The sequence below is a fragment of the Hemiscyllium ocellatum genome, chromosome 5 (genome assembly GCF_020745735.1).
Source record: "Hemiscyllium ocellatum isolate sHemOce1 chromosome 5, sHemOce1.pat.X.cur, whole genome shotgun sequence".
Classification (NCBI taxonomy): Eukaryota; Metazoa; Chordata; class Chondrichthyes; order Orectolobiformes; family Hemiscylliidae; genus Hemiscyllium; species Hemiscyllium ocellatum.
The window spans coordinates 63,983,529-64,008,482 of record NC_083405.1 but is presented as its reverse complement, the minus strand read 5'-3'; the positions used below and the strand labels follow the sequence as shown (position 1 = coordinate 64,008,482).

General features: G+C 38.6%; 1 protein-coding gene across 3 annotated transcripts in view; it reads left to right on the top strand.

Annotated features, from left to right (window-relative positions):
* Positions 1–24,954, top strand: part of tmem245 (transmembrane protein 245) — a 119,132-nt gene that overhangs the window by 11,661 nt on the left and 82,517 nt on the right. For all 3 annotated transcript variants that reach the window (XM_060824824.1, XM_060824822.1, XM_060824823.1), the window contains exons 2-5: positions 10,928–11,045; positions 15,292–15,387; positions 17,010–17,126; positions 19,632–19,841. In XM_060824824.1, the coding sequence (XP_060680807.1) occupies positions 10,928–11,045; positions 15,292–15,387; positions 17,010–17,126; positions 19,632–19,841 (541 nt within the window). The remainder of the gene's footprint in view (positions 1–10,927; positions 11,046–15,291; positions 15,388–17,009; positions 17,127–19,631; positions 19,842–24,954) is intronic.

The following is a 24,954-nucleotide window of genomic DNA, read 5'->3' as shown; positions in this document are numbered from 1 at the left end:
AGTCTGGTTTACATGTAACTCCAGATCCACAGCAATATGATTAACTCTCACCTGTTGTCTGAAAATGGCTTAGCAGCCACTCATTTGTATCAATTGCTGTGAAGTCTCAACAAAGAAATGAACCTGCCAACAGGACTAACTTCATGTCAAACAGCAAATAATACACAGCGTTAAGCAATCCCACAACCAATGGGTCAAATCTAAGCTTTGCAGTCCTGCCACATCTAGTCATGAATGGTGGTGGACAATTAAACAACTCCATGGAGGTGTCTCCACAAATATCCCCATCTTCATTGATGGACGAGCCCAACACATCAGTGCAAAAAATAAGGCTGTAGCATCTGCACCAATCCTCAACCAGAATTGTCAAGTGGATGATCCATTTCAGTTTACTCCAGTATTGCCGAGGATCACCAATACCAGTCTTCTGTGAATTTGATTTGATTCACTCCATGTGAAATCAGAAAACAGTTGGAGGTACTGAATACTGCAAAAGCCATGGGCACTGACAACATTACAAGCAGGAGGCTAGAAGAACACAGCAAGTCAGGCAGCATCAGAAGGTGGAGAAGTCATCGATTTGGGTGTAACCCTTTTTCAGGAATGGAAGTGGGGAGGTGTTGGAGCTGCAGATACAGGCGGGCGAAGCAGTTTGAGCCATCTGCATTCCTGAAGAAGCGTTATACCCGAAACGTTGACTTCTGTACTACCTGATGTTCTTCTAGCCTCCTGCTTGTCTACTTTGGATTCCAGCATCCAGTTGTTTTGTCCCTGGCAACATTAAGGCAATAGTACTGAAAACTTGGATTCCAGAACCTGCTGCTCCCCTAGCCAAGCTCTTCCAGTCCACTTACAACACTGGCATCTACCTGACAATGTGGAAAATTGCCCAAATATGTCCTCTATGCATAAAGCAAGCCAAATCCAACCCTGACAATTACTGTCCCATCAGTCTAATCTCAATCATCAGTAAATTGATGAAAGGTTTGCTTAATAGTGCTACTAAGTACTATTTTGTAGCACTGGCTCAGCCATAACCTGCTCAGTGATATTCAGTTTTCGTTTCACCAGGGCCACTCAGCTCCTGACCTCATTACAGCCTTGGTTCAAATCTAGACAAGAGTTGAATTCCAGAGGAGATGGGAGAGTGACAATCCTTGATATCAAGGTTGCATTTGATAGTGTGGCATCAAGGAACCCTAGCAAAACTGGAATTGATGGGTACCGTGGGGCAAACTCTTCATTGGTTAGGATCATAGGTGGCACGTTAAGAGGTTGGTTTTGGATGTCAATCATATCAGCTCCAGGATTCCTCTGCAAGTGTTCCTCAAGGTAGTGTCAGCTGCTTCATCACTGACGTTTCCTCCATCATAAGGTCAGAAATGGGATGTTTGGGGATGATTGCACAATGTTCAACATTATTCATGGCTCTTCAGTTACTGAACCAGCCCATGTTCAAATGCAACAGGGTCTGGACAACATCCAGCTTTGGGCTGATGAGTGGCAAGTAATAATCACATCACACAAATGTAAGGCAATATCCATCACCAATAAGAAACAATCACACCATTGGGCCTTGACATTCGATGGTGTTACCATCACTGAATCCCCCACTATACTGGCACTGGAGCGTGTCCAGCAGAGATTCACATGGTTGATCCCTGGAATGGTAGGTCTAACATACGAGGAATGGCTGAGGATCCTGGAATTGTATTCATTGGAGTTCAGAAGATTAAGGGGAGATTTAATAGAAACTTACAAGATAATCCATGGCTTGGAAAGGGTGGATGCTAGAAAATTGTTTCCGTTAGGCGAGGAGACTAGGACCCGTGGACATAGCCTTAGAATTAGAAGGGGTCAATTCAGAACAGAAATGCGGAGACATTTCTTCAGCCAGAGAGTGGTGGGCCTGTGGAATTCATTGCCGCAGAGTGCAGTGGAGGCTGGGACGCTAAATGTCTTCAAGGCAGAGATTGATAAATTCTTGATGTCACAAGGAATTAAGGGCTATGGGAGAATGCTGGTAAGTGGAGTTGAAATGCCCATCAGCTGTAATTGAATGGCGGAGTGGACTCGAAGGGCCGAATGGCCTTACTTTCACTCCTATGTCTTATGGTCTTATGGTCTATCAACATCCTTGGGTTACCATTGACCAGAAACTCAACTGGACTCATCAGATAACATAGCTCGCGAGCAGGTCAGAGGCTAGGAATACCATGGTGAGCAACTAGTGTCCTAACTCTCCAAAACCTGCCCATCATTTACAAGGCACAAATCTTGAAAATGATCCCACTTGCTTGGATGGATGCAACTCTAACAACACTCAAGAAACTTGATACCATCCAGGACAAGACAGACTGCTGATTGGCACCATATCCACAAGCATCCAGTCCTTCCACTATCCATGCTTAGTAGCAGCAGTGTTCTATCTACAAGATGCACTGCAGATATTCACCAAAGATCCTTTGACAGTACATTCCAAGCCATGACCACTTTCATCTAGAAGGACAAGGGCAGTAGATATGCAGGGGCATCACCATTCTGACTTGGACATTTATCACCACTTCTTCACTGTCACTGGATCAAAATCCTGGAACTCCTTGGCATTGTAGGCCAATCTACAACACATGAACAGCAAAGGTTCAAGATGGCAGCCCACCCCTTCTCGAGGGCAACTAGGGATGGGCAATAAGTTCTGGCAAGCCAGCGATGTCCACATCCCACAAGTGAATAAAAGTTAAATATGAGTAAGTTAACAGTATAGCTTATTTATACAGATGTTATGCAGTCATGTTTGTTTACTTCCTCCAAGAATTGTCTTAAGACACATGATACTTAAGGGTACCTGTTTCTGCTTGTGATACCATATTTATATCACAGTCCTCTGATGAATTCTGTTTGATTATTTTCAAGAGGTAAGATTTTCATGTCCCCTCCCTTTTTGCAATGGCTATCTTAGTCCTTTACTTCCTTCTGCCTCAAGCCTGAGAAGCCCACCCTAGGTTCTCCCATTAGCTTCAAACTAGGCAAGCTTCTAGTTTCTTCTGTTCCCTCTCAATCAAATCAAATCAAATCAAATCAAATCAAACTGAAATGAAGCCTCAATTGCCTTCCACAAGTTAGTTCTTTTTTCAGTCTGCTTCCAGTGTAGATTTCTCTAACTGTAGCTGTAATTTATTTTGGCTACCTTCTGTCTGAGAGCAGCAAATGTTCAAACTACAACTAACTTTTCCAGCATTCATTTGGATAAATTGAAATAAGAGCTCTCTAGGTTCCACTCATCTCCATGACAGTGTAGCATGCTATTGGCTTATCCTTAGATTATTCATTCCTCATTTGCAATTTCTTTTTGGCCTGATTGTAAAACTCATTTACTTCAGTCTCTCAGGGTTTACTGAATTTCTTTGAACTGGCTAAACTCCCAAATCAAAAGCACCTCTTTATGTATGTCCTTAATCAAAAGCATTTGAGACATCATGTTACCATCTCTTTAACCAAGTAAGCTCACTTGCTTTATGATCTTTCTAGCTGTTAACTTACTTTGAATTACTTGAAAAGTTAAGGTCAGTAGCCTCTGAGATTGCTTTACTTACCTTCAGTTTCCTCATTTTAAGAAGTAAGCTTATATATAAAAATGCATGAATCATGGATCAGATATTCACGACATTCTTTTTGGCTTGTTTTGAGAAACAGTTATTAGTAATATGGTAGTGTAAATCTAAACATTGTGGAATGACTAGAAATTGAAGTCAAATTGCATGAAGCAGAAAGAAAATAAATGATTAAAATTTCAATTTGAAGCAAAATGAGAAAGGAAGCAGGAAACAAATTGAAAATTATAAACTGAAATAGGAATATCCTGCTCTTTATGTAGAAGTAGTCTTCCACGCATTCCTGAGAGCCTCTTAGCTGTTCCATAGATAATTAAAATGAAATAATTAGCTGTAGTCCACAAGGGAAGGGACCACATGTTTCAGAGCAACACAAGTGATTACTATAGATTGCAACATATATATCAAGCTTCTTTGAAGCTTTTGAAAAATCTTCCAAAACTGGGGGTCAAGCTACATGCCACATATTTTACATGTCAAGACAAGCAGCAATAGAAGATATAAATACTTGGGCTTGACTCTGTTTTCAAATATTTTAATAATGTACACCATTTGTATTGCATGATGGCAAGCCAGAGCTCTCCTCTTCTTGGGGAGGAGAAATACTTTCAGTATTTTAATTCCTAAATTTAGTTTGTTCTGGTGCCTTCAATAAACATTTCCATGTAAAGAAAATAAATCACTTTGAGAGTTTGGCTGTGCCCAAAAAAGGAAATGAGATTTAAATAAAATTTTATTTTTAAAAAATCCAGCTTTTTTTTTCCTCAGTCCATTATTAGATTTTAGATTAGATTCCCTACTGTGTGGAAACAGGCCCAACCAGTCCACACTGACCCTCCGAAGAGTAACCCACCCCGACCCATTTCCCCCTGACTAATTCACCTAACACTACGGGCAATTTAGCATGGCCAATTCACTTGACCCGCACATCTTTGGACTGTGGGAGGAAACCGGAGCACCCGGAGGAAACCCACGCAGACACAGGGAGAATGTGCAAACTCCACACAGACAGTCGCCCATAGATGCTACTAATAGCAAAACAAAATTAATCAAAATTTAATTATTTAGCACACATGTAATTCTTTTTAAAAACTCATGTTCCTGATTCAGGTAAATTGAAATAAACAAGAACTACAGGTGCTGGAAATCTGAACCAGAACAGAAATATTTAGCCTGGAGTGTGGTTACTAATGGTGTGCCGTAAGGATCTGTTTTGGGACCACATCTTTTTGTTGTTTTTATAAATTACTTAGCCACAGGCATAGGTGGATGGATTAGTAAATTTGCAGATGACATTAAAGTCAGTGGAGTAGTGTACAGTTTGGAAGAATGTTACAAGTTGCAGAGGAACTTGGATAAACTGCAGAATTGAGCTGAGGTGTGGTAAATGGGTTCAATGCAGCTAAATGAGATGATGCACTTTGGGAAGAATAACATGAAGGCAGAGTACTGGGTCAATAGAAAGATTCTTGCTGGTGTAGATGTGCAGAAGTTGCCACCTAGGTTCATAGTGCTGTTAAGAAGGCATCCAGTGTGTTAGGTTTCATTGGTAGAGGGTTTGAGTTCCGGAGCTGCAATATCATGCTGCAACTATATAAAACGCTAGTGTGGCTGTACTTGAAATATTGCGTAAAGTTATGGTCGCCATATTTCGGGAAGGATGTGGAAGCATTGGAGATTTACCAGGATGTTGCCTGGTCTAGAGGGAAGGCCTTATAAGGAAAGGCTGAGAGACTTGGATCTGTTTTCATAGGAAAGAAGACGACTAAGAGGGGATTTGATAGAGACGTACAAGATGATCAGAGGATTAAATAGCGTAGACAGTGAAAGTCTTTTTCCTAGGATGATGACGTCCGCTTGTATGAGGGGACATAACTACAAATTGAGGGGTGATTGATTTAAGACAGATGTCAGAGGCAGGTTCTTTACTCAGAGTGGTAAGGGCATGGAATACCCTGCCTGCCAATGTAGTTAACACAGCCACATTAGGGAGATTTAAACAATCCTTGGATAAACACATGGGTGATGATGGGATAGTGTAGGGGAACAAGCTGAGAATAGTTCATCGGTCGGCGCAACATCGAGGGCCGAAGGGCTTGTTCTGTGCTGTATTGTTCTGTGTTCTTTGTTGTTAATATATTGTATTTTCTTTCCCTCTGGGCAAAATTAAATTTTTAATAGAAATTGACTTCATGATCTAGGAAATGGTTGATTTTTTTGGAATTGAAGAGTTGGAACTGTCTGATATTTAGTCTTGTACACTGGGTTGAAGTGGCAATTTCCCTTCCTGTAGTTTGCCAAGTGAAATCCAAATTTTGAGGGAAGTAAGGACATTGGCCAAGCTCTTCATTGTCTACTGTCTCACACCGCCTAATGGATGGCTGTGACATTATTGGTAGTCTGGAATCAACTGATCTACTGATTGAAAGCAAGTTGTTCAAAAATTGAAGAAGATGCTGTTTTAGTTATCAAGTAGTACTGCACAGAAACTTCTTGACATTTCTGAAACTGAATATGTCCTGTTGAATTTATTTCCTAAAGCGCATTGTCTATAGACAGACTTGTTTTACTTACTTACAGCCTCTGATTCTCTCCAGAGATGATAAAAAACTTCTGTTTGTTTTCATTGTTTTTGTTGTGAGAAACTCTGATGCACTAAATTAGTGGCTTTATTCATTTTAACTTTAACATGCTGATATGCAAATGTTATTACATTGTTCCTTTATTACATAATTTACAGTGACCATATTCCATGTAATTTTGAGGTTTATGCTGTTTGATAGAACTTCACTGTTTCTATATTCTCATTTCCTTTAATGGAGACCCAGCTGTTTCGTAATTCCTGCAATGAAACCACTGCTTGGTTACCACCTTATTTTTTAACTTTATTCATTGGATGTGGGATTTGCTGGTATCAATCTCTCATTATCCTTAATTGAGTTGACTTGGGGCCACTTCAGAAGTTAGACAAATTACAATGAGCCTCAAGTTACATGTGGGCGGGACAGGTTCCAGGCAGCAGATCTCCTTCCCCAAATGCATTAGTGAACCAAATGGGTTTTATGACATGGAAAAAATTATCAGTTAATATTCTAGATGTATTTATTTATTTATTTATTTATTTATTTAATTAATTAATTAATTAATTAACTGAATTTAAATTCCTCAGGCATGGTGAGATTTAAACTCTTATCTTCAGATCATTGATCCAGGCTTCTGACAAGTAATGAATTCAGTACTGTAACAAATGTGCCACAATTCAGCATATCTCAAAATGTTGGCTTCACTCAGTAGACATTTAGACAATATGAACACCTAAGTTTGAGAGAGTGGACAGAATTTATTATATTAGACATGAAGGTATCTTTGGATCATATCAGTTGGTCTTCAATATTTATTCTTAAAGCAAAACAGCTAAGAAAAGAAAATAATTTAATGTTTGTACGTATCCCTTCTCAATTAAAATGTTTGTTATTTGATGTTTTTGAAATGGCTTGTTTGAGCTCTTAAAGGTTTACTGCAGGTTAAAATGAAAAACAAAAATGACTTATTTGTAAGTTATTGGATAAAATCCTTGTTTTAATTGCAGATTTGTTTTGACTTAATCAATACTGTGTCTTCCCTTAGTTGTAATTTTGTATTCCATTTTTAAAATACATATTACACACACATCCTTGCTCCATCTCCTTAACCCTCCACGCACACGCACGTACACACACGCACGCGCACACACATTCTCTTTCAGTGCCTTTCTCCCACATTCCTCCTCTTTTTAAAAGATTACTTTACAGTTGTGGTAAACAGAGGAATAGATTTGGCATGCACCATCACTTCAGTTGTAAAATATTAATGCTCTTTTAGAAAAGCTTGTCAAAATAAGAAATCACCAACAGGAAATATTTCTGGCACAGACAATATAGTCTGCTATACTATGAACACTGCACACAAATTAATCTACAGGTGAAAAGTTCTGAATAACTAGCCATCCCTTAAAATAATTTCAGTATTTGAGCCTTTGAGATTTTATCAAGTTGTTAATATGCCCTCCTGTCTTGGTTTTGTCGTAATGACATTATGCATATGCCCACTGCTATTCCATTGATTTTTAAATAGAATTTTTCTAATTATGCCACACAGTTAATTGTCAGTAAATCAGGTCCATTTTGCTGGGGATTTGTTTGATATATGTTCCAGTCTCCTGCATGTGACTTATGTGGAACTTTCAGCTCCTTTGCAAGCAGCTTCAAGATTGCACATGAGCAGCCAATGCAAATAGTTAAAACGTGACTAAGTGAAAGTTGATAAACTTTGCTGATTATTCAAAATGCTATTCATTGACCTAACATTGGGCCAAATTTTCTAAGGGGAGATATTCACACTTTGTCACTTCAAGAATTTTATGACTTGCTCTTCCCCAAAGCTCTGCGTTTCTGGCTTAAATTTATAATTTTGGTACCTTCAGAAATGCACAGTGTACCTGTTAAAGAAGCCTTTCCACTCGGTGCAGGACGTTAAACCACACCCTTTTATACAGGAGTAACTCCCACATTTGAGGTTTGAAGGGCCAAAACTATTTTGACAAAGTTAGATGATGTGTATGCTAGGTGGATGGGTGAGGGAGTAGAATGGCAGATGCAAAGTGTGGTAGTGGATACACTACTGACGAGGAGTAGATGGTCCATATGAATGTTTAGTCAGTTTCATAGTAAGTTTTAATTCCTCTAACCTTTCCTTGGTAACTATTTAAATAAATTATAACTCTCCAGTCTCCTACTTTTTCTGAGTTCTAGATGCTGTATAATTGTCCATCAGAAGCAGAACTTCTCAAAGTTACTGCATTGTCAGTGCATTAGGACTTGAGAATTTCTGTGAAAATATCAGGGTACTCTTACTATCTGAAGACCAGAAGATCTGGGCTGTGATATACTGTGATCATTGCCTCTGACGTAAGTACTGAAGGAATTCTCTCACGAGAATTCTTTCTTTTCATACTAGTATTTGATGAATTATGCTATTTCTGCTTCTGTCTTTAAAGTTGGAGACAAACGTACTGAATGTAATTCACTTGAACGTAGAAAAACATTTTGTCTTTTGGACAAATATCTCAACAGGATAGTGTTTGGCAGACTAACAAATTATTGATATTTTCAATTCTGCCTAATTATTCAAAATGCTGTTTCCTTCAGCATATATAATGAACTTTTGAGTGGATATGTTAAGCCAAATAAACAGCAGACCCAAGAGTTGTGAGCAGTTTAGAATTTAGCAGATGGGGAAATTACACCATATAAGATTAAGTTTTTGGAGAAATAAAAAAAAGTTGTAAAAGCTGCAGTGGGTAATCTTCACTAAAGATTAGTGAAGACAAATGTAGGTCCCTGATAGTCAGTAATGTGGAACAAAGCAATGACAGACCAATTTAAATACATGCATTGGTCCTATCTTCACAAAGGAAGATGTAAACGCTAATAAAACTGTTGGGGAACCCAAGACATAAAGTGAGGAAGGAACTGAAGGAAATTGGCATCAATAAGAAAATAGTGGCGGGATAATCAAAGGCCGGTTAAATCCCCAAGGCCTGAAAACATACATCCCAATGTACTTAATAAGATGCCCAGAAATAGTGGATGCATTGGTGGTCATCTTTTGAGTTTCCATAGATACTCTGGACATTTTCTATGGATTAGAGAATAACAAAGATAACATTGCTACCCTAAAGAAAAGAGGTGGAGAGAGAACCAGGAATTATAAGTCCGTTAACGTGACTGCAATAGCGGTAAAAGTGGTTGTGTTTATTATGAAAGATTTAATATCAGAGTACTTGAAAAACAGTGACAGGGTAAGACAGTGTCAGCATGGATGTTTGGAAGAGAACTCATGCTTGACAAATTTGCTGGAATTTTTATTGATTAGAGTTAAGGTGGGAGAGCCAGTGCATGATTTTTACTTGGACTTTGTGAATGCTTTTGATAGGATCCAACAAAGAAAATTGGCATGTAAAATCAAAGTGCACGGAATTGGGCTTAGTGTATTGACATGTATAGAGAACTGTTTGGCAGACAGGAAACAGTTGGAATAAACAGGTATTTTTCTGATGGAAGGCTGACTAGTGGAGTACTGTAGGGATCTGTGCCTTGACCCCAGCCATTTACTATAAATGAATGATTTAGATAAGCAGATAAAATATAATATCTTCAAGTTTGCATATGACACAAAGCTGAGTGGGAAGGTGAGCTGTCAGGAGGATGCAGAGATTTTGCAGTTTAATTTGCACAAGCTGAATGGAAAAATCCACAGCTGACGTGGTGTAATGTGGATGATTATGAGGTTATTAATTCTGCGAGCAAAAACAGTAAGGCAGATTATTTTCTGAATCGTAATAGAATGATAACGGGGAGCTGCAGTGAGACTTGGGTGTCATTGCATACTAGTTGCTGAAAGTCAGCATGTAGGTGCAGTAGGCCATAAATGGATTATTGGTCTTCATTACAATACAATTTTAGTATAGGAGCAGGGATCTCTTGCTACAATTGTACAGGGCCTTGATGAGGCCAAGCCTGAAGAATTGTGTTTTTGTTTCTTTTATCAGAGCAAGGATATTCTAGCTGCAGAGCAAGTATAACTAAGGTTTACCGGACTGATTCCTGGGATGGTACGACTGACATATGAAGAGAGACTAGATCAGTTAGGACTGGTATTCATTGGTGTATAAAAGACTGAGGGGTGATCTCATTGAATCCTATAGAACTCTAACTGGACTAGACAACGTAAACTCTGAATGGATGCACTCAGTGATTGGGGTGTGAAGAACCAGGGCTAACAGTTTCAGGATATGGAGAAGGCCATTTGGACTGAGATGAGAAATTTCTTTACCCAGAATGATTAGCATGTGGAATTACTGCCACAGAAAGCAGTTGAGGCCAAAATATTGAACGTTTTTGAGAGAGAATTAGGCATGGATCTTGGGGATAAAAAGGATGGAAGGGTATGGGGAGAAAGCGGGGACAGGGTACTGAGTTGGATGATCAACCATGATCATATTGAATGGCAGAGCAGCCTCGTGACCAAACGCCTGCTCTTCCTCCTCCTGTTTTCTATATTCTTAATGTTTCTAAGACTATTCTCTGCAAAGGAACTTTTGCTTCAAATGTTCAAGACTCAATTAAATAATTAATCAATGTTCCTTGGTACTATAAGTTAAAACAAGTTTTGTTTATCTTAAAGACAAATATCATTGAATTAAACTTTAGGTACGAGTAAGACACAATTCATTACGTCACCCATTTCATTTAACTGTTATTCTTGTCCTGTTACAGGTATGGACTCTTGTTGTTGGCTATGTGTTGGCAGTTTCATTTAAGTGGAATACAAAAACTGAACGTTTTCTGAAAACTATCTCTGTTCCAGTTTGGACAGTGCTTCTCTTTTATTTAGGTAGGAACCATTTATTTTGATTAGTATATACCAGGTACAAGACCCTTTTTAGTCTTATATAAACACTGAACCGTGGATGCTGGAAATCTGAAATAAAACCGAAGAGTGGTGGAGAAACATACCCTGAAAGAGTGATTGGACTTGAAAAATTTCTTAGATTACATTAGATTCCCTACAGTGTGGAAACAGGCCCTTCGGCCCAACAAGGCACACTGACCCTTCGAAGAGCAACCAACCCAGACCCATCTCCCTCTGACTGATGCACCTAACACAATGGGTGATTTTGCATGGATGATCCACCTGACCTGCACATCCTTGGATTGTGGGACGAAACCAGAGCACATGGAGGAAACCTACCCAGACGCTGGGAGAATGTGCAAATTCTGCACAATCACCCGAGGCTGGATTCAAACCCAGGTCCCTGGCGCTGTGAGGCAGCAGTGCTAACCATTGGTGAAAGTGAGTACTACAGATGCTAGAGATCAGAGTCTAGGTTAGAGTGATGCTGGAAAAGCACAGCAGGTCAGGCAGCATCCAAGGAGCTGGAAAATCAACGTTTCAAACAAAAGCCATTCATCAGGAATGAGCACCACTCCAATCTAACCATTAAGCCACCATGCTGTCCTTTATTAATTCTGTTTTTCTCTCAACAGTTGCTGCAAGACCTGTGTTTTTCTTGCACTCTTTTTGGTTTTGTTTCAGACCCATGTTAGTATTGATTTAATCTTTGTCAAGCAGCAACTTGAATATCTCTTTAAAAATTGGAAACCAAAGGAAAGATGAGTGGGAGAACTTACATGAGTGATCTGTAGTGCCTTGAGATAGTAGGGAACAATACGTATTTTTCAAGGGTTCTCTGAAATTTTCTCAAGGGCTACCTTTTGATTTTTGGGGACTACTTTTTGTTTAGAAAGAACTCTTTTCTCATTCTCACTAACTATATTTTTTTGGATATGATAGACTGAACATCTCTCCCATATCAGCATACCCTGGCTTTGAACACTCCTAGCAACTCATTTACCTCTTTCCTTCCCTTCCTACTCTGCTTGCTGCTAGTCCACTCAGTGGCAATGCTGTTTGTTTAACAAGGTTATGCTATCTCTGGCTTTTTTTTTGGAGAGGTCATAAAAGCAGCGATTCTGAAAAGTCTGGCTTTGGATGGGATATAGGGCCAGTTTGCTTATAGCTAACAGATACTGCCTTAGGAAAAAGGCTTTCAAGTTTTTAGAAAGAAAACTTGTACAATGAAAGGGGAGTGGTTCGTTCTTCCAGCTCAGCTTTTCTCTGGTTTGTTTTTGATTTTGGCAGTCTGGCTATTCACTGAAAGTAGTCCGGCAGATTGAGACTGCTGGTCGAAGAAACAGCTACATGAAAGAGGGTGTTCTATGCTGCTATCTGCCTTGTTGTCACTCTCACTCATCCCTCCCCGAACCCCCACCGCTCGCTCTTTCTGCACCCCCCCCCCACCTTTTTCTGTAAGACCCTATTACCTTTAGTGCCAAGGAGTGCTTATCAGGATTGGTGCAAGTATTTGGAACAGCACTAAGTTGGGAAATCTGTTGGGTTTTTGGAGAGGCTAAGTTATTCTATATTGTGTTCACTTTTGTTTGTGTTTCATTCAGTAATCTTCCAAATAAATTCTGTTTTGTTTAAATCTAAGTGTTTGGGCCACCTGCAGTACTCTTAGAATATCTGCTCTATACCTGCTTAAAATAACTGGCAAAGTTAGTGTCTGGGCTACTTTTTTGAAATGTTTTGAGGGGATTTGGCAGTGTCCGTAACAATTTGCTGATTACGTTTTTCTCTCCCACGCATGGGAGCACTATTCTGAGGAATAGTCACTGGACCTGATACATTAACTCTAATTTTTCTTCACAGATGCTGCCAGACCTGCTGAGCTTTTCCAGCAACTTCTGTTTTTGTTACAGATTTACAGCACTCACAATTATTTTCATTTTTATTTGGTCTGTGATTGTAGGAACAGATCCTGACAAATTCTATTCGTTGTACTCCAGGGTACTGTCCTCTGGTTGCCTCAGTATTTGAATTTGTCCCAGTGTTTTGGGGAATGTTGCACACAGATTTTCCTACTGCTTCAATATATTTTGGTGCTGGATGGCAGTGGTGCAATTCTACTAGTGTTCTCTCAGCTCTGGTGATTAAAGGAAAAGTTTTCTTTCTCATAAATGCAAGCTAAAACCAAAGTATTTTCAGGATAAACTATAAAATGATTCTCTAAGTATTAAAAAGAATTAAAAAGTTTATAATGAAAGAAAATGCTGGAGAAACTCAGCAAGTCAGCATTTATGGAGAGCAAAACACTTTGCAACTCCAGTCTAAAATTTAAAATTCAGACTCTTAAAAATTGTACCTATTAATGTCTTCCTTTAAGTTAAATAAAAAATGGCTGAGACTGTTTAGATAATGTAAACTCTGAGTTACACTCTTAGGTTTCAAATGAGCAATAAACTAACATTGCCTTAGAACCTTAAAAATTTCATCTTTGTTTGAGTATACTTTTTTTTAAGTGTTTAAAGAAACAAATTTAAAAATCTGGTTGAGCTAACTAGTGAATAAGGACTGACTCTGAATGGAGTTGATGGCAGACTGAACATTATAAATACAGCTAGCAATACTGAGGTACCCAGTTTTTTTTTTAAAATGCAGATTGGAACAATTGAAAAAGGTTTAGAAGTTTGACTTTAAGTACTACTTCATTTGTTATTTTTCATGCTTGAACTTGTATCAAAAGGACAAGAAATTATGAGATGAAAGTAGCTCAAGTTTTGTTTTCTGACTATCCTGGTAGTGCATGATGCACAAATAACAGAATTGTTAATTAATCATAACAATCAATATCTGATTTTTCTTCTAGAAGATGCAGATGAGAAATATGGAAAGTTTTGGGAACTAGAGATCAGAAATCACCACCTCCCATGCACTAGCTATGTCATAATTTACTTCTTTACTGTATCTCAAAATATTAATTTTCTTAACTCCAATTCTGATGTGTAAAGTTTGAAACAGCATAAAATTAGAAAATTATTTTGCAGCACTTTTCCAAGAATTCCCTTTTTGTCTTTAAATGCTTTTGGAGTCTTAATATCATTGGAGTTTTTTCCTTGAAGACCTTGGTGTCTTCAGAAGCTTTTGAACTGCTACTTTTAGCTAATTTGGATTGTGCAATTTGTCTAATTTACTAAAACATAGGCTCAGGTTCAAGAGGTGTGTAGTAGCATCTCTGCACAAATTGATTAGAAAATAAACCGACAAGGGTTTTTGTGCTGTGGAGTGATGTCCTTACCTCTGAGCCAAGAGGCCCAGGTTCAAGTCCCACCTGCTCCAGAAATATTGCATTTCTGAATAGGTTGATTACAAAATACCTAATACCAACCTATCAACTTTACTATGAGATCTTTTAGCAATTTCTGCTCAAAATTTATTGAATAGCTCAAGGGATAGTTTCAAAATCTTTCATAAGAGACTTTTGTAATGGTCAGCGGCTTGGTGTTGAAAATGTGATTATGCTTTCAAAGACCTCTGCAAACGTGCAAAATATATATTGTCATTTCTTTAATCAGTCATTCAATATATATAATTTTGATTGACATGCTTCTAGAAAGCATTAACTATTCTTATTACACTATCTGGAACATTAACCAACTCATAATTTGGTTTCTGATTCCAACTTTTTTTGTCGATTCAAACATGAGCTGGAACCCAGATCATGGCTGTAATCCACTCAGCAGTGAAGTTCTCTTGTACTGATATAGTTATACGTTATAAATGTTGACTCACCTCTCATGTAATTACTTACCATCCTGGATTTCCACTCATTCTGCTTTAGTCTTTCAAATAAGACTTCATCAAAAAGGACCTTTTGTTAATGTCTAAGAACATTAAAATCATTGAGACTCCAGGAGAGGATATGGGAGAGTTCCAGCAAACCTTTCACTTGTAACATTTCACTTAGATGTATAATGTATGTCAGTGCTATTTGTTGGTGAAGTTATTACTGTTGTGCTTCTCAAAGTTATAGGCCGTGTGCTTTCATTTTCCTTCCTAGCCACCTCCAACACTCTAGGTTATAAATCACCTAATCAAAGAGTTGTGATCATCTTCATTTATTTCAATTTTTCAAAATGATGCTCCTCATTGATCTTGAAATGCATGACATTTGTTGTAGTATAATAAAGGAAATTACGATGGATGTTCAGATTCAATTCTTAAAATCTTTTTTATGTAGCATCGATTGCTGGCAATTGGCGTATTCCAGTTTTTGTAATGATTGTCATTCTTCTGGTTATGGGAGCAATTCAGGAGGAGAAAGGAAATGATACTGGTAAGTTGATGCTATAATTTCATATGATATACGGCATTTTTTAAAATTTAAATCTCTAACAGATGCTCCATTTATTTGTATTGAAACTTTGCATTCAGAACATCAAATAGCACCCACAGTGAGTTTTTCTTTTATTCCCTTCGGTTTGAAAAGCTTATTTTCTATTCCTATATGTACATGCATTTATCTCACCAAGTTTCACCTCTGATCTGTAACAGTATGGACGTTTTACAGTGCAGCACTGGACATCTGAGTCATTGGTTTACCGTGAGCTAATAAATTGCAAATGTATTAGATAATATTCTATAGCATTTACTAGTGTTTTGAGAATTATGTGCCACAATTCTTTCTATTATGCTGTGAAAGCAATGAGTATATATTTCTGTAGTTAAGTTTAATTCCTTACCAGCTTTAAAGCTGAGAATACATAATACATCTTCCGACCGACCGACCATTGGATATTTGAGTCTGAGAAATGTCTGTGCTTTTTAACTGAAGTGAAGGATAATCCTCCTTGGCACGGGAAGTTCATCTTTCTGCTTGAGCAGAACTGAGATCTAGGTCCTGAAGTTCAGCAATGGAGCAATGAAACTTGGTAGTGTAGGAACTTCTTTTGATCTGTCTAACCTGTTGACAGGAAGCCTCAACTTAGTCAAAAAGGATTTAACAAGTGATATTTGACTGAGCAGTTCATTCTTGTGTTTTTTTTTGAGCGTTCAAAGGAGAGCATGGACCTGATGACATTTATGGCATCAAATGACTGGGAGCATTGGTTATAACTTTCCAGATAACCAAATAAACAATAAATTTGCTCTCTCTGATTAGGGTTCTGAAGGTTAACTCCATGTTTGCTCCATTTCTGAACATGCCAATCAGTTCGTTGGAAATGAACCTATTTTAGTTATTATTAACAAAATATAAATGATAATTATCATGAAACCAAGAACTGCAGGTGGTGGGTCTGAAACAAACAAAAATCAAATGGAGGTGCAGGTGTTGGACTGGGGTGGACAAGGTCAGAAGTCACATGACATCAGGTTATAGTCCAACAAATTTATTTGAAATCACAAGCCATTGGACTGCTGCTCCTTTGTCAGGTGACAGAGCAGCGCTCCAAAACCTTGTGATTTCAAATAAGCCTGTTGGACTATAACCTGATGTCGTATGACTTCAAACAAAAAAAAGAGAAATTGCTGGAGAAGCTCAACAGGTCTGTCAGCATTTTTAGTAATTAGAGTGAGATATAGAAAGTTTTTGTTTTTCATACTGAACTCGTTTTTCTGCTGTGCCCTTTTAGCCTTTGCCCTTTCCACTGCTGCTGCCGTCCCTTTTCCCTTTCCCCTTGTTTTTATTGAAGAACATTTAGGCTATAGTAAAGTATATTTCCTCTTAATAATCTTTCTGAAGCTAGAGTTTTTTTTGGAACACTAAAACGTGTAGTCAGTGTACTGTACATTATTAAAATTGCAGTTTTTAAAACAACAAAAACTCTAGAACCCCAGTTGCATTGCTTTGTTGCTAAACTTTCCTATCTTGTAGAATGTGCTTTGTTCTGTTTGACATCTGCTGTTCTATTCAGAATGTTTGGCTTTTTTTTTTTGACTTGTTCTTCTTCCCTACAGGTTTAGAGCTGCCTGCTCATGTGATACAAATTATTGTACGCACTATTAATATGGCAGTATCCATGACTGGATTCAGCCGTGCCCAAGAGGCTCCCCATCAGTCAAAAGGATTATCAGGTGACACATTTTCATGTTTGAAGTAATTTGGGAAATTAATAATTTGCAACATTGTTCTCTAACTTTGTTAATAGCAACCTTGGTTGCGAAGTATTATACACCCAGGCCCCTTTGTAATCAGCATTTCTTAATGTTTCACTATTTAAATAATGCCATTCTGTCTTTCCTACCAAATACTTAAAGCTTAACCACGTGCTGGAGCTGTCCAGGGCAGAATACCAAAATTGTACCCTCTTTCTCTTTATCCTTTATAATGTCCTTTTTCCGTCTGTATCAGGATAATTGCAGATTTTTCAATATATAGTATATTTCCATGGTTATATTGTAACCAAATAGATTTTTTTTTTCTTTTGAGGCATGTGCATGACTCTGGTTAGTGCTTTAGCAGTATAGTGTATCATTATTACCAGCCTATTTTTTAAAACTCTTCACCATCTTTCCTCCATATATTGTAGCCAGAGATATCAAGTGACCATCCTATCTCTTGAATGAAGCGGTGACTCAACATGTCTCCATTCTTGTCATTATAAAATTAGCCACCATGCCTTTTGTTCCTTCCATCTATGTCATTGATATACATTTCAAAAATGTTTAGGCATAACACTGACCCTTGTGGGACCCTACTTGTCATGTCCTACTCAACTGAAAGACCCATTTATCTGCACTACTGTTGTTTGCCAGTGAGACAGTCTTCTGACGCTACATCATGAACTTCTATTCTGCACAATGACCCTTTGTGTCATTTTGTCAAATATCTTTGAGAATCCAAGTACAATATATATCCGTGTTTCCCTAAATCCACAGCATGTTACTCCTTCAAAGAATTCTAATTGATGAACTGTTACTTCTGTTTCACAAAATCATTCTGAATCTTCTTGATTACCCTGAGTTTTTTTTCATGTGTCCAGTTCTAACTTCCTTAATAATTGATTATAAACCTTCCCTATGACAGACATAAAACTAAATAGCCTATGGTTTCCTGTTTTCTGCCATGTTCCCTTTTTGAATGGAGAGGTTATATTTCATATTCTCCAATCCTTTGAAAACTTCCTGGTGAATCTACTACATTACTTAATCTCTTTTAAATGCTAGCATGAAGTCCATGAGGATTTGGATACTCATCAACCTTCATCACCATCATTTTGCGCAGTCCTGCTTCCTTATTAATTGCAATTTCAGGATGTTCCTTTCTTTCAATCTCCTTGACAGCTGCCTTCAACCCTCAGAGTAAAATAATTCCTCTTCATGTTGGACCTTAGTAGCCTTTCCATTTTTAAATTGTTCTCCTGGTTTTAGATTCCCCAACCAGCTGGAAACATCTTGCTTGCATCTGTCCAGTCTATTCCTTTAAGTGTTTTGTAGGTTTTAATGAGATCACCTCTCATTCTTCAAAACCCTAGAGAATACAAGCCTCTTTCACAGGACATTGCCAGTATTTCACTCAAGTCTGGTGAACATCTAAAACAAAAACAGAAATTGCTGGAGAGCCACATAAGGCCCTAAAGAAAGGCCACTGGACCCAAAACATTGACTCTGCTTTCTGTCTACAGATGCTGCCAGGCCTGCTGAGATTCTGCAGCAACATCTGTTTTTGTTCCAAATTTCCAGGGTTCTTTGTTTTTAGTCTGGTGGGCCTTTGTTATACTCCCTCTATGGCAACAATATCTTTCCTGAAATGATGATGACTGAGACTGTGCAGTACTCTAGCTGAGGTCTAACCAAGCTCTTGCGCAATTGAAGAAAGACTTCACTACTCCTATGCTCAAATCCTTCTAGATAGAGGCTAACATTCCATTAACTTTCTTGCACCTGCATGTTAGCCTTCAATGCTTCATTGACACAGGCATAATTTCTTTTGTACATACACACTTTTCCAACCGCTTACAATTTAAGTTTAAAACACAAGTCTTAGACTCGCTCTTCCTTTCAAACCAAATATAAAATTCTCTCCTATTGTAATTTCTGCTATCCAGTGATACCTTTTACTCTCAAGTCATTAATTAATCCTGTCACGTTCTACAATGGCAAGTTTAGTAGAACCTACTCTCCATCATATTCAGCATTAAGACACTATCTCAAAAGCATTCTCTGAACTTCTCAATGAGGCCACTGTTGCCAGTATGATTTGTTTTCCAGTTTATACATAGATTAAAATCACCCATAACATTGCCATCCTTTTATCACAAGCACCCAATGCTTCCTGTTGGCTTATTCCTACACCATGGCTTCTTTTTCCCTCTTAAACCTTATCTTCATTTGTTCCATTTTTTTCAGGTGACATGTTTAACAAAACCTTTTGTCCTGTTTCTGAAAAATCTTGGATTTAACAACTGGGTAATTCACGTTTTTGTTAGTTGAGGTTTGCCCGTTCAGTTGATATAATGAAATTGAGGACGTTCTGAGGACTAGATTTATTAGTATCAATGTGCCAACTTCATTTATAGACACTTGTAAAGGTCTCATTGCTCGATTAAATGTGTAGTAATATTTCCTTTTTTTCATTAGATTCAGTTGAAACTAGAGACACCAGTCCTCCCTCCTCGTCATCGTCTGCCTCATACGCTCCATTAGGAATACCAAGACCTGAAATTGTGTCTTTTATGAAGAAGAAGAAAACAAGTGACATCTATTTTGTGATGCTTGTCTGGGCCATTGCTGTTGTACAGATCTGGCTGAACCTTTGGATTCTTGAATTGCTCCCTGTGCCAGTGGCTGGTAATATTTTGATCTTGTTACACTTCAATGTTAATTTGATTCTTCCTTTGTTCATCTCTCCTTCACTGTGCCATTGTTGACTATGGTGTTGGTCCTACAGGCCCTTACTCTTATATATCCTTCCATGTCTTTTTCCCTCTTCTGTTGTCTCACTTTAAAACTGCCACTTTTTTTTCTTTCTTCTATTTTCCTCATTATTGGTACTATATAAATGAAGATTGATCATAAAGCCTATCTTGATAACAATCATTTGGTGTTTAGAAATTTAAAATTTGTTCTGATTTATTGGGCAACTGAAAGTAGGTTTTGTCTAGACATGGCTCTTAATGCTTAAAATGTCTAAAAATGAATTCAATAAGCATGTTATTGTTCTCTTTCTTGAGTTGTTTCTACTTTCCCCAATCATGTGGACACTGAGACAATATTTAGGTAGTTACTCAGTTCTCCATTGCTAAGTTTTTGTTTGTTCATTTGTGCGGCATGGGCATTGCTGCCTGGCCGTCATTTATTGCTCGTCTCTAGTTGCCATTGAGAAGGTGATACTGAGCTGTCGTCTTGAACTGCTGCAGTACATGTATTGTAGGTAGAACTACAATATTGTGTTAGGTAGGGAATTTCAGGATTTTGAGTCAACGACAATGAAGGAACGAAGATGTTTCTAAGTCAGGATGGTGAGTGGTTTGGAGGCGATCTTGCACGTGATGGTGTTCCCATGTATCTGTTGCCCTTGTCCTTCAAGATGAAAATGGTCATGGGTCTGGAACGTGCTGTCGAAGAACTTTTGGCAAACTTGGGTACAATGATATACTTGCATATGATCCCTGAAATCTTTCTATTTTATACCACCTCCAGTGAGGTGACTGTTTCGATAGACGTACCAGTGAGCACGATCCCTCTGCAGTGATTCTTTGGTCTTCACGGAAGAGATGTTCATCTGCTTATTATAAGCCTCTTGACCAGATGTGGAAACTACCAGGAATGGGGCCATGAACAAAACTATGCCAGAGGCCCCAATGTTGCAGGAGCAAAAGGGATCTTTCTGAATTGGAAGGGGAAGCCGTGTGATAACCCCTACAAGATTCATGGGGAATCACTAATTAATCTTCCCCTGGAACTTGTTAACTATGAGTTCCCTGGGTAACAGGCAGTGGCCTCCCCAACTGGAACTATCACCCAAATCCTTTATAAAGCAGACCCATGTCCTGGTGATGGGGGTGGTGGGGCACTCATAGCAGACCCAGAGACCCTTGTGGTGCAGTGGTAGTGTCCCTGTCTTTGGACTGTGGAGGCCTGGGCTCAAGTCCCACCTGTTCCCAAAGTATGTTATGATATTTTTGAACAGGTTGTTTAGAAAATTCAAAATATCATACAACAGACTCTGACCCGTTGTGGAACAGTGTTCCTACATCTGAGCCAGGAGAACAAAGTTCAAATTCCATGTGCTTCAGAGCTGTCTAAAACATCCCTGAGCAGGTTGCTCTTGCTTAAAAAAAAAAGACAGAGGGCTGTTCTGGTGCAGTGATAATGTCCTATCTTTGGACCAGAAAATCTAGCTAGAGATCAGACCTGCTCCACAAGTTTCATAATAGGCCTGAACAGGTTGCTTTAAAAATATCTACAAGATAGAACAAGATGTTCCAAACATCAAGATGGTCCTTGTTAGAGTTCTGATTCAATGAGTTGATCACATTGCTATTTTAAAAACCAAAAGATCCAGAATGCCTTTGTGATGTGGTGGTAGTGTCTGTGCCTCTGATCTATGAACCTGGGTTCAAATCCCACCTGCTCCTGATATGAAATGGCATCTCTGAGCAGATTGATTGGAAAGTATCCAGAAACTCTGTCTTGGGTTGTGACTAGCCTGTGTATGCCACGAGAAGTGGCTGTGCGAATCGTTCAACAATGAATAATGTTCCTTTCTAGTTGGGCTTCCTGAATTATTGTAGTGTCCGTACTAGTCTGAATATCTTCAGATTTGTTTCACTAATGATTGATAAATTCTTGATGTCACAAGTAATTAAGGGCTACGGGGAGAACGCTGGTAAGTGGAGTTGAAATGCCCATCAGCCATGATTGAAAGGCGGAGTGGACCCGATGGGCCGAATGGCCTTACTTCCATTCCTATATCTTACGGTCTAACTATTGTCTGTGGAGTCTGCAGGGATAAACACTTCTTCCATTCCCCTCTTATTTTTCATCACAATTCTGTTTGAGAATCACTTTCAGAATAAAAAGATCAGCTTCGCATGCATACTGGTGACATTCTTTAGCATTTCATTCTGTAACACCAGCGAGTGACATGCACATTCCACAAATGAATACTTAGAAACAAAATGTTACTATTTCTAATGGGACAGTAGATTTATCATATCTTAACAATAACTTACAGATCTATAACACATTTTCATAGGAAAGCCATAAAACCATAAGACATAGGGGCAAATTTTAAAAGTTCAAAAGGGATGTGCGAGATGGGATTTTCATGCAGAGGGTGCTGAGTGCCTGGAATAGACTGCCAGAGGTATGTATTCTTGACCCATCTTTGTTTCTAATGCAGTTCTTCAGTTCTGAGAACTGAGTTCCTCCAACTTGAGTCTCTAACGCAGATCCCTCCTGACTTTGCTAACATTTGGCTGTGCCTTTTTGTGTTTGCTTAGTACTTTGAATTCCCTCCTCAATCTTCCCTGATTCTCAAGCTCCCTCTTCTGCAAATCACTGATAATTTTATATTTTGAATATTTTTATCTGATTACCTATAAGTGAAATGTATTGGGATGCTTTTGATTAGTGAGGCAATCAAGGAATACAGACAGTTGGCAGGAGAATGTAGTTGAGAAACATATCAGCCATGATCCAATGGCACAGACAATTCAGCGGATTGAAAGGCCTAGAGCAAGAACGAAGAATGATACTGCACAGGAACAGGTACCTCAGTCCTCAAAGCTTCACCAACACATTTTTCCCTTCCATACTAAAATTATCTTCACTTACATGATCCGTAATCCTCTTCCCTTCCAATTTATGTTTATGTCCAGGTGCTTCTTGAATGCAGCTATTGTCTGTTTCCACCACCACCTCTTGCAGTGTACTGCAGGCACTCGGCATCCTCTGCATGAAAATCCCGCCTCGCACAACTCTTTTGAACTCTTAAAATTTGCTTCTATACCTTATGGTTTTATGGCTTTCCTATGAAAATGTGTTATAGATATGTAAGTTATTGTTAAGATATGATAAATCTGCTGTCTCATTAGAAATAGTAACATTTTCTTTTTAAGTATTCATTTGTGGAATGTGTGCGTCACTCGCTGGTGTTACAGAATGAAGGCCAATACCCCTCTGACAATTAAAACTGAAACACCCAGAGAAGGTCGCCTCACCTTGTAATCTGATAAAAGCATAACCCTACTTCCCACCCCCCAGTCTGTTATAAAGGAGTAGCGAAATGAAATGAAATCCTTTCACTCATTGTACAATCAACAAGTAACTATTTATCTAAGTCCAACAGTGAACAAATTAAGACAGCATCTCATGAGCTGAGTGATTTGTCTCTAACTACCTATTTCTGAACAAAACAAGATCCTAATAGGAAGCTGTTCGAATAAATACAAGAATTAAGAAAACTAAAACTTAGACTCTCAAAATTCGCACACAATGTGTCTCCTGAAATGCTCTGCTGTCTCTCCAGTCTTCTGCTGATTCTGCTGTCAGGGATGTTTCCTCTAATTTATTTTATTCTGAATGCCTCTCTCCACTGAATTCTGGTGTCAGGAATATTATTTAAGAGTGCCATGTACCTTTAATAATAGATGGTGTTTTTTTTTAGAGAGCTGGAGATTTCTGTGAGTGCAAGATGTTTTTCTCAGATGGTGGGTGTGCTCTCACTACAGATGGCAGTTGGCTCCCTCTTAATTTTCAAAATGCCCACATCATTTATATCCTTGATGACCTTTTTTTACAATCAGTTTGATTCTTGGTAGTCAAAACCATCAGCTTTAAATGTGATAGGGTTTCAGTATCTAACTGCTTGTTTTAACTTAATTGGCTGATTCAAGCTAGTTATCAAAACTGTAAAACAAGCTTAAGGCTTTTCAATCTCACAGTCAATTACAGCTGCTCGCAGACATTTTTTAAAAATCTTCAAGCTTTAAAAAGCATATTTTTCTCTTAAAGGGACCATGTACTCTGTCCTTCTATCATTTAAGCAAACTCTAGCTTCCTACCTTCCACTTCATGAGTACTCTTACACAGCCTTGTAAAACTGGCCAGCATATGTTGTCCATCCCTCATTGTCCATGCGAAGGTGGTGGTGAGATGCCGCCTTGAACTGCTACAGTCCATCTGACATTGACTACAATGCCATTAGGGAGGAAATTCCAGGGTGTAGATCTGATGACAGTTAAGGAAGGGCAGTGTATTTCCAAATCAAGATGGTGAGTAGCTTGGAGTGGAACTCGCAGATGGTGGTTTTCCCGTATATGTGCTGCCCTTGTTCTTCTAAATAGAAGTGGTCGTGTCCTTGAAAGGTGGTCCCTGAGGATCTTTGGTGAATTTTTACAGTGCATCTTGTAGGTAATACAGTGTTGCTACTGAGCATTGGTGGTAGAGGGAATGGATGTAGTACTAGTCAAGCAGGCTGCCTTGTCTTGAGTGTTGTTGCGTCTGCACTCGTCCAGGCAAGTGGGGAATATTCCAGCACACTCCTGACTTGTGCCTTTGTAGCTGGTGGACAGGCTGTGGGGAGTCGGGAGGTGAGTTACTGGCCTCAGCATTCTTAACCTCTACCCTGCTCTTGTAGCCACTGTGTACATGTGGTGAGTCAGTTGAGTTTCTGGTCAATGATAACATCGAGGATGTTGATAGTAGAGGATTCAATGATAGTACCACAATTGAATGTCAAGAGGCAGTGGTTAGATTGTGCCTCATTTGTGACAGTCATAGTTTGGCATTTGTTACTTGCTACTTGTCAGCCCATTATTGTTCAGATGGTGGTGCATTTGACCATGGACTGCTTTAGTATCTGAGTCGTCCCAATTATTGCTGAACATTGGGCAATCATCGGCGAACATCCTGAAACATTAATGATATTAATCTAATTAAGTAGCAAAAATACATT